This window comes from Macaca nemestrina, chromosome 18 (genome assembly GCF_043159975.1).
Source record: "Macaca nemestrina isolate mMacNem1 chromosome 18, mMacNem.hap1, whole genome shotgun sequence".
Classification (NCBI taxonomy): domain Eukaryota; kingdom Metazoa; phylum Chordata; class Mammalia; order Primates; family Cercopithecidae; genus Macaca; species Macaca nemestrina.
In genome coordinates, this window is record NC_092142.1 from 54,673,070 (window position 1) to 54,683,765 (window position 10,696).

A 10,696-nucleotide genomic window follows, 5' to 3' on the forward strand; every position below is an offset into this window, starting at 1 on the left:
CATGTTAGTTCTCACTCTGCTGCCGCTCAGAAAGAGATTCAATAGAAGAGTCTGGGCTCTCCTATCAGATTTAAGTCAGGGAATGTGCTGTATGCATAGTTGTTGTTGTTATTTTCAGAGCAAGAGGAAAGAGCTGGGCTTTGGAGTCAGGCCAACTAGCTCTGGAACTTGGGGCAAATCCCCTCACCTCTTTGAGCCCAGGTTTCCCTCTGACAGGTTAATTGGGGTGGCACATGAAAGGGGATACTGTCCTAGAGCTTGTCCTCTCCCTTGTTCTGCATTACAAAGTCCCTATCCTCAAGTCTCCCGAGTTCTGCACGTCAGCATCTCGCCTCACTGCCCTGTTCTCCAGCTCGGGCCAGAACCTCATGGGAGGACCTGGCCCTGGCTGTCGCGGGGGCCGTAGTAACAGCCCTTCTCTGTGTGTGCACAGGAGTGGACAGGTTCAGCAACGACATCCAGCAGATGATGGGGTTCAGGCCGGGTCTATACTGGAGACTATGCTGGAAGTTCGTCAGTCCTGCCTTCCTCCTGGTGTGTAGTGTCTGCAGGGAAGCCCTGTGTGTGGGGAGGGGGCTGTGTCCAGGATGGAGCTGGGTGGGGATATTTGCTTCTTAGGGGAGGAGGCTCTGGGATCCAGAGGCCCTGGTCATTCAGAAGGGTCACTTGGGCTGCTAGGCCCTGTGGATAATGTGGCAGACATCCACCTCACTCGGGGGTTCTTGAGCTGGGGCCAGGTTCCTGGGGGCTGTTATGCCTCCTCCAAAGTCACCTTCTGTTCTTCCTCTTTTCTTGCTCCCTGTCATATCTGCCTCCTTTTGATTCTCACTTGCTTCTTGATTCTTTCTCATTTCTCCATATCTTTCTCTCTTTCTCTCCTTCCTTATTTCCTCCCTTTGCTGTGATGCTCACTGCTCTTCATTTCTCTCCCACCTTTCTTCCACTTCCTTCTTTCTTTCCTTTCTTGTCTCTCTCCTGCCCTGTCTTCCTTTCTCTCCCTTCCCTGCCCATCTCTAGTTCGTGGTTGTGGTCAGCATCATTAACTTCAAGCCACTCACCTACGACGACTACATCTTCCCGCCCTGGGCCAACTGGGTGGGGTGGGGCATTGCCCTGTCCTCCATGGTCCTGGTGCCCATCTACGTCATCTACAAGTTCCTCAGCACGCAGGGCTCTCTTTGGGAGGTGAGCTCTGGGCCTCCCCAGGGGAATAGGGCGGGAGGTGGCTGAGGGGGACGACGGGAGGACTCTCATTCCTGTTGGGGTGGGGGCAGGGAGACAGAAGGACACAGACACTAGGGTCAGATGGACCCACCTCATTGCCCAGGTTATTTTCCCCCATGAGCCTCAGTTTCCACATCTGTATCTTGAGGATAGTATTACCTACCCCGGAAAAAAGGAAGTACTTAGCACAGTGTCTGGCACGCAGGAGGTGTTCAGTACATGTTACTTGGGGGTGAGATCAGCCCTGGAGTTCACTAAGGATTGATTAGACAGACTGCCTGGACCCAGCTCACTCTCGTGTCTCCGTCTAAGCTTTGTCATTTCCCCAGATGTCCCAGCTCTCCCCATCCAAGCACACTGTGATCTGCTCCTTCTGGTTTTCCCCTGCCTCTTTCTGGAACCTAATAATCTGATCAGCCTAAACCAGAGATTTCTGAACTATATTTTCTTTCTATGCATTCGGCATATACGTCAATATTTATACATGTGTATATATATGTACATGTGTGTATATATACATAATATATACATATATACACACACATATTTATATAAATATTTAGGAAACAGTGCCCTTTATTCTGAAATTATGTCATTCCTGTTTGATTAAAATACCCTTTCTTTCGTAAACTAATAGTGGTAGTCTTTTCCTCATATCCTTACTTTACAAAACAAAGATTTCATTCCTTCATTCCTTTATCCACTCACTTGGAAGGTACATATTGGGACGCAGATATATGCTGGGCAGTACACGAGGTGCTAGACAAAAATTCCTGACCTTATGGAGTTCACATTCTAACGAAGGGCAGGTAAATAAAATGAGGATGGAAGGCATCCTTGGGAGCTGTGCAGAAACTCAAGGAAGGGAGTACCAGACAGAGAGTCCCCACCCCCATTCTTTGTGATATGTTTCCTGTCTGTGAAATCCCTAAGTCTGGGGACCTCTGTTCCTGGTCATTGGGAGGATCGGTGTTCAGTGACCTCATTCTAGACATGGGAACTGGGACCTGAGCCTTCTATTCTCCACACTTTGGGAGTGGAGAGGCTTCCCGCTATCAGTGATCAATTGTTGGTTCAGAACACACGGCTTGAGACCCCACACGTGCCTCCACTGCAGGAGGGCTTCCCTGATTCCTGCAGGGCCAGAGGCTTCCTTCCACACTCTCCCTGCCGCACTTTCTCCATTCTGGGTCTAAGACGATGTGTGTATTTGTTCATTGCCAGTCCCTTACATGGGCTGTAAGCTCCCCCAAAGTAGAGACTGCATGGGTCTCCTTCAAGTCTGGATCCACAGGGCCTAGCCCCATGTCTGACCACAGTAGGCAGCTCAAGAAACAGTGGCTGAATGAATGACTCAATGGACCAGCTCCACAAATAAGGCTGGAGGTGTCTTGTACAGACCCCGAATGCTATCCACGTGGGGCTGCAGGGTCAAATAGCAGGTGACCCTCATCTAGGGGTGCAATCAAGCTGCCAGAAGGGTGTCCCTGGGCCAAGCTGAGGCCTCCTCCCCTTCTCTTCCTTTCAGAGACTGGCCTATGGCATCACGCCGGAGAACGAGCACCACCTGGTGGCTCAGAGGGATGTCAGACAGTTCCAGGTGGGTGCAGCCTAAACCTCTGGGGTGGAGATCACAAAGGCGGGCCCTGACTGTTCCCTGCTGTGCACTGCCCAAGGCTGGACCTCACAGCCAGAAAACCCAGAAACCCAGTGTGAGCTGCCTTTTCCCCTTAGAAACATCGGGATGGGGGACAGGGAGGCTCCCTGCGAGCCCATGGCCTCAGGCTTGCCATGTGACTTTGGGGAGGTTCTGCTGCCCTTTCTGGGCCTCTGTGACAATTAGGGAATCGACCTACATGTTCCCTGAGGTCCATGAAGGAAGTGGGTATTTTTCTGCCTCCTTTCTGCTTCCTGCTGCCCCCGCCAGCTGGCCCTTGCTCCTGTCAGTCCCCACCATGTCATCAAGTCCTCACCGTCTTTCTCTGCAGTTGCAACACTGGCTGGCAATCTGAGCCTGCCTGGAGGAGAAGGAGGAACCCCATGCCAATGTCCAGGTCACAGGCATCAGCTTCACTCCCACCCCGGACACCGTCTTGGGATTCCTCCCCTGGAAGCTGTCATTTCTTATCCTCTCTTCTTTTCGCAATTACAAATGATTTCGTGACTGTAGTTTTTGTTCACCTTCTGTGCATCTGGCCTGGGGGCTGTTAGCTCAGAGGAGAGGAGCAAACAGGCAAATGACTTCTGTTCTGTTCCCGTTGTTTTGGGGGAAGTCTCTCCCACTTTGGGATCCTGCCGAAGCTAGGTTCATGAGGTCGGAAACCTCCACCACATTTGCCTAGACTTTGGGCACAGAAGTTCTTAGTCCACCAAATCAGAGAGAGGATGGGCTTTTGATCAGACACCCAAAAAACCCCAAAAATCAAACAAAATCTGGCTGAGTTTAGGGGGGTGGTTAGGGAAGGTACATAGACCCTCCTCTTGCCCACCCTAGACCCCCCTCTCATGCCTGAGCCTCAGCCTGGGAGTTAGATTTATTTGTCCCTAAAATGAAGTCAGTGGATAGATGCTTTGAGGGATTTTGAGTAGAAACATTCATAGTTAATTTTCACTCTGGCCAATCTGAGTTTGATTTGTGTGTTCTGGAACATTCCTCCAGCTTTTGGTGGTCAGATGGCCCAGAGCTATGGGAGCCAGGAGGAAGAGGGTAAATGAACCTTAGTGAGCAGGTTCCAGGAGGTACCTACATCAGACAAGCTGGTAGAGGCCACGTGGCAAGCCACATCTACTGAGGCCTCATGCTGCTCTTGCTCTGTAAGACATGGAGCCCAGAAACCCATCTGCACTTGCTGAGATCTGCCTGGGGAAACGGGGACAGGGACCAAGTGAGGCCACATGTGTGTCTTCACCGTGCTCTCCTCACAAGGCCAGGTGGGTGCCCAAAGGGAGCCTGGCAGGCTGTCGTGTTAATTTATTGTTCGTGGACACCTACACAGCCTCCCTCTGGGAATCCCACCTGGAGTGGACCAGGGGTCTTGAGAAATGGAGAGTTGGCTGCAAAAACTCTCATGCACTAGATGTGGCATCTTGGAGGGTAGGGCGAGACAAGCAGCCCAGAAATACTCTCTCAAGTGGAGGGGAGAATATTGAGAGTGGATGGGACAGGTTGATGGTTTCAGAGAATTTCCAAGTTTCTACTTGGATCTGCTTCTGATACAAACTTGCACTTGGTGCCCTCTGGTGGTGGTGGTGCTGGTTACTTTTAGTTCAGTAAGAGAAATGATTCCTGGTTTGCTAAATTGGTGGCATCTTTGGGAGGGGTTTCTGTTTATCGTTAGAGTCTCTTACGCCCTTGTTGGAGGGATTCTTATTCTGACTGTGGGAGCTTCTGTTGCAGGCTCTTGGGAAAAAGTAAAGAAGCCGCTGCACTCACACGTCAAGAAGGTGCTTTGCCTCAAACTGGGGTGTCATTGAGCCTGGTGGATCCTGCATGAAGAGGGTTATGAGGGGACCAAGGTGGGGCAGGAAGATGGTTTTGTCTCCCAGGGTTCTGAGGTTTCCTTGCTGGGTCAGGGTCCTCAGGTCATTCTCTGGAGAAAAGAGGGAAAATGGGGAGACTTTGAATCTTTCCATATAAAAAGGTCAGCAGAATTCCTGAGACAGCCCAGGTGGCAGGTGTCTTGGAGCCCTGTGAACAGTGAGGCTGAAGAATGGAGGAGAACAATCAGGTCGGGGTCTGCATCCCATTAGTGACTTTGAATCCTCCCATAAAAGGTAACTTCTTCCTAGGTGTTACCATTTTTCTTTTCCTTTTTTTTTTTTTTTTTGTACTAAAGCACTTTTATGCACATTACCTGCCATCTGCCCAGTGTGGACTGCAGGGCTATAGCTTCTGTCTCCCCATTTCCCAGGTGAAAAAACCAAGACCCAGAATTTTGGTCACTCTTGCTCAAGGTTTCTTAGAGATCAAGTTGGACCTTCAGTTCACATCCCCTGACTCTCAGCCCAGATTATTTTGAAATTCCCTGCACAATATGGTTCACCCAACCCAGGGCTGTCATTTGTAAAAACTCATTCAAACGGCAAAGGAAAATTTCTTAGCAAAAGAACAATGTGTTGGAGGTTGGGAAGGGGGGAGAGAATGCCATTTATTTTCCTCTAGCTGGTTTCCAGAGAGGAAATTATTTAGCTGCTCTCTTTTGATGACAATAATCACTCTTTGGAACAGTTGGATGTGAAAAGCTGAGTCTTCTTGTCTGAAATGAGAGCAAAAGCCTTGTGCATTAGAGCAGGGGCACGCTTCCGAGACAGCCTGCCATTTCCTCTTTGCCATCTGCATGTGGCCCCTTCTGCCTCCAGACATTTGTCCCGGCATGAATCGGGGATGTGGTGCTAGCGGAACCAACACCAAACCAGCGCAGTGGTTCTGCCTTGTGGCGGAAGTTGGCTTCTGAATCTGGGGTGGGAACTTGGCTCCAAGCCTGGGTCCCCTGGGAGCATGGGGGTACCCAGAAAGCCCTTGGAAGTTCTCGGGGAGGTGCTCGGAGACCATTTGGGTTTACCTTTCCACCCACGTGTAATGGAGAGAGAGTATGTGCTTTATGTTAAGTCATCTTTGACTTCCTTTGTGCAGCTTGTTTTTAATAGCAGAAGTCACCCGGGACAAGGGTGCTGTGTACTGTATATGACACTTGACACTTTTGATATTTTGTCAGGTTTTTAAAGAATTATTGTTTTTCATGAAATGTAAAATATTAGTTTGAGAACATCACATTTACATCTACTCAATGTCTAGTTATTTAGCACCCACCTTTTAGCCTTCATTCTAGATGAAAACGAGACAAGGGAGAAGGAGAGCTACCAACTCTTGCCAGATATCCTGCTGAACAGAAATCCCTGAAGCTGCCTTAATTCTCAAAGGGAGTTACCACTGAGATGGGAGCCAGTTCCTGCTATATGATCTGTTTTCCAGCCTTGCTAATGTGAGACTGAAGCATTCTTACCAAAGAAATCGTTTCTTAGTAAAGAAGCCCATTGAACTCACTTCATTTGTTTATTTCCTTCGAAAGCCACAGAAGAGAGAAAAACAGAGAAGGTGTGTGGTGCGGTGGAAAAAGCACAGCATAGAGTTTTACAGACTTGGGTCTGCAGCTGACTAGTTGAGTGGCCTGGGGATAGTGGCTTCATCTTTTGGGGCTTCAAGATTCTCTGTCTTTAAAATCAGGGGTTATATCAGATCATGAAAGTTCCCATTCCATTAAAGAAAGCCCTGCATGTCTCATAATGATGCTCTCCTGTTAAATTTACAATGAAGGACGCACATCACTTAACCGTAAGAATTTTCCAAACTGAACCGGTGACCAGTGATCTCTCTATCAGAGAAATGTCAGATTTCTAGCCTCCAGAACTTTGATTTTTCTGGACATTCAATAGTTTCTCTTTCTCAGATATTTTTCAGCTGATGCCAGAAACACTTGGTATTTGTTTTTAATCCAACCCTTCTGTTTTGAGGCATTGGAGGGTAACACATTGTCGTACCCTGTGAGTCCCAGGATCCACAGCTCTGCTGTGGTCTCAGAAGCCACTGAAACATTGGTGAATGTGAAGTCACTTTGGGGTGCCTGCCCTCATCCCTCTGTCTCTCTGCTTCTGTGTAAATAAAGACTGTTTCAATTGTGTCCTCTCTGTGTCATGGACTGTTCCAATGTCATGCAGATTTCTGTGTCTGATTTGGATTTATTTTAAAAGTTGTTCTCTTCATGGAAATGTAAGTGTCCAGAATAATAAAGAATATTTCCTGGGCTGTGTATCTGGTAGTAGAGTTCTGAATGCTTTCTTCCATGAAGGTGGAATGCTACAAATTGTGTAAGGGAGGTGGGTGAGTCTATGATCAACGTCCTACTAGTAAAGAAGAGCGTCTGGTCATAGTGACCCATCTTTTCATCAAATAACTCTTTTTATAACCTATGGAAAAGGAGATTGGAAGGGGTTAAATCTGTAATCTTAGCTTTGAGATTAACATGTATTTTTAAATAAAAAGAGCTCACCAAGTGATACCAGGTTTAGATCAGTTTAGTTTTTATTTCTAAGGCTGAGTTTCGAGGGACTCAGAACCTCCTGTTGGATTGAATTAAATACACAATTTGGTGCATGTGTGAATTTTTCTGGGGAGAGGGATACATTCACATTTAGACCCTTAGAAGATCTAAGTCTTTGTCTGGGGAAGATGTAAACTGAGTATTGTCATTGTTTGGGGAAGATGTGAACTTACAGGTAATTATTTTTAATGCAAGCCAGCAAGTAGATAGTGATACCAATATAAAAGAGGTGTTGTCAAATAATTGTTCAGTCAATGTCTTCAAATACGTAAAGCCTCTCAGAGAGTGTGTGGTGGGTCCAGGTGCTGAAATGGTGCCAATGGTAGGAAGTCCAGGAAGATAACTTGCAACATTCGACCAGAACAGAGAATGGGCTGTTGCTGGAAGTGGCAATACCAGCTCTGGAGATACGCAAGCAGATAGCAGGCAATGTCTCCTGGGGATGCAATGTCAGGTGGAATTGGGGGGAGGGGGGTTGTGCAACCTCTAAGATCACTTCCATTTGGAGCGCCTAGGTTTTTTGGTTTGTTTGTTTTTTGCTTTTTTTTTTTTTTTTTTTTTGACAGTCATAAGCCAGCCTTGTACAGCAGCACTGGGAGATGCAAATATATTCATGCAAGGACCCTGGGGTAGGAGTGGTTTGGCCTCACAAATTAGAGTTGGGCAGATATCCCAGAGAGGCTATTATCATTCTGATCATTTTGTTTCAACCCAAAATTGGAGTTGGGCTTTATTATAGTGAATCAAACAGAAGGCAGCTGCACTTCCGGCATTCCCTTGTGCCTGACGGGATCTGGTAAGCAGTGGTCCTGTGGGAGGAGGGGAGGGCGGCTGGTCCAGAGAGGGAAAAGGCAACTCTTTTGTGGGGGTGATGGAGGATCTGGTGGCCCAGGCTTCCACCCTGTCCCCTAGACTGACAACACAGCAGGAGAAGCCAGAGGAACACAGATAAGCCTCACCTTAGGCACTTGGTGGGCTTCTGAATTTTCCCCAATTTAATTGCACCCCATCCTACTTCTGGAGATTGGATAGCTCCATTTTTATCTCCTCCCCAAAGGCACTGATACATGTAGTCTCTCTCTAGGGCTCCATTTGTTCCTCTCTACAGCGACTTGGGAGTGGTCAGAACTGAGTGTTCACGAATGGGCTTCCAAATTTTTCAGAATCTTCTGAGATTAAATTCAAACTTTTGTTTGAATGAATTTGTGCTCAATTTTGAAGAAAGAGGATCCATACATTCATCAAGTTTTCAAATATTTAAAACCCACAAGTATATATTACCTTGGGGCCTCTCTCTTCTGATGATACATGGCATCGGTCTCTGCCCTTCACCCCAAACTAAATGAGGATGACAATAGACCTTATTTCTGAATCTCAATCACCCTGCATTATGTTGACTTTGTTTTTTTGTCTGTTTGTTTCTGAGGGAGCGTCTCTATCACCCAGGCTGGAGTGCAGTGGTGCGATGACAGCATACAGCAGTCTTGACCTCCTGGGCTCAAAGTGATCCTCCCACCTCAGCCTCCTGAGTAGATGGGATTACAAGTGCATGCCACCACAGTTGGCTAATTTTATTTTTGCTAGAAACAGTGACTTGCTAGGTTGCCTAGGCTGGTCACAAACTCCTGGTCTCAAGCCAACCTCCTGCCTCAGCTTCCTGAGTAGCTGGGATCACAGGTGCATGTCACTGGGCCTGGCTTGACTTTTCATATCAGTCATCCCACAGCAAATACCTCATTTTTTCCCCTGACAATGAGCCTGCAAGATAGGCAGCAACAGGAACACCGCGCACACTAGGCAAGTGAGACAACTGAGGCTGGAGTTGAGAAGTGACCCACCTAAGGTCACACAGCTACCGATGGACAAAGTCAGGTCCCCTTCATGCCTGGGTCAATGCTCTTCACATTATATTCGCTGCCCTATGGAAATAGGGTAGAGTGGGGACCAGACAAGTCCTGACGGGTACTACAGAACTGTGGGAAGAGACTGCAGAGCTATAAGGACTTGGTCACCTAATGGGAGCTTCTTGCAGGGGACTGGGAATATTGCTTTGTCACACAGTCTCAAACAGGACTGGAAGGATCAATGCTGTTAGGGATCAATGCTCAGGAAAAGTTCTGGTATCCCAGTGCCCACTTGAGACCAACAACTCTGATGTGATGATTGAGTCATGTTGGAAAAGTCATTGCTAAGCCTTGACTCTCCCAGCTGTAAAATTAGAATGTTGGATTGGGTGATTTTCTAAAGTCCTTTCTGTTTCTGACTCTATGAGATACACTCAGGGAGCCTGCACGAAGTTGATGGGCTAATTCATATGAAGACGTAAATGGCTACTTTGTCAGGCAGACAGTGACAGATAAAGGTGAGAGTTGCTGCCTTTTGTTCATCCCATAAGTTTAGTGCAGGGCTTGGCAAACTATTTCTGTAAAGGTCTCTGTCGCAACTTCTCAACTGCTGTTGTAGCATGAAAGTAATCTTATTTATAAATATCAGGTGGTGGGTTGGATTTGGTCTGAGGTCTGTGGTTTGCAGACCTTTGGTATGGTGGAAAGAGTGAAGGGTCGGAAGTTGGACTAGACCTGGGTTTGAGTCTCAGCTTTACCACTGACTGCTGTGAAAACTTGGACAAGTTATGTAAAACTTCCAAAGGCCTTCTTGTTTCTGAAGAGTGAGAATAAGATTCCCACAAGGGAGTTTTCAGGAAGATGAAACAAGGTGATGTACACTTAGAGCAACTCTCTGTGGCTGCAGTACCTGGATTCAACCCCTGGTTCCAGCACTCCACAGCGTGAATCCCTGGGCGAGTTACATAACTTCCCTTTACCTCCGTTTATCTTTGATAAATGGGAAAGACAGTAGTGACCCCTGATAAGACCATGGGGAGAATTAAATGTTAATATTGTATTCAGAATAGTACCAGTTACACCGTTTATCTTATTGTATATTTGGTTCATGTCTGTTACAGGATGAATGTCTATTTCCTCCTCTCATCACCTCTGCCCATTTCAAAGGCAACCCAGCTACCACTGTGTTTTCACAAAGCCAAATCAGTGTCTGTTTCCTCGTCCTCTTGGATCCCCTCCTTAGGACGGTGCCCTCCTTTGGATGATGTCCTTGAATTTGGGTCTGGGTAGCCAAATCCAGTTTTCCCTGGGCCTGAGTGCACGCAACCACCTGGGCAGGAAGTTCAAGCTTCTGGAAATCCCGGGCTCCACAGACCTTTCCTCCTGCAGGACCCAGCTCCCCTGTAAGCCCTCGGCTGTCAGCCCCCATTAGACCAGTGGCATGGTAGATGTTACTCTGGGCTGGCCCTGGTCTTGGCTATGACCTGGAAAGGGAGGAGACAGAGGTAGACTCCTCAAAGAGCTGGCAAC

General features: G+C 47.6%; 1 protein-coding gene across 7 annotated transcripts in view; it reads left to right on the plus strand.

Moving 5' to 3' along the window:
- LOC105494114 (solute carrier family 6 member 2) overlaps nt 1–3,393 on the plus strand; it is a 48,325-nt gene extending 44,932 nt beyond the window's left edge. For 6 of the 7 annotated variants that reach the window (XM_071084545.1, XM_071084550.1, XM_071084546.1 and 3 more), the window contains 4 exons: nt 434–534; nt 1,018–1,185; nt 2,753–2,824; nt 3,213–3,393. In XM_071084545.1, coding sequence (XP_070940646.1) covers nt 434–534; nt 1,018–1,185; nt 2,753–2,824; nt 3,213–3,236 — 365 coding nt within the window. In that variant the 3' untranslated portion in view covers nt 3,237–3,393. The remainder of the gene's footprint in view (nt 1–433; nt 535–1,017; nt 1,186–2,752; nt 2,825–3,212) is intronic. The other variant, XM_071084551.1, reaches the window with a different exon arrangement.
- Nucleotides 3,394–10,696: the final 7,303 nt, after the last annotated feature.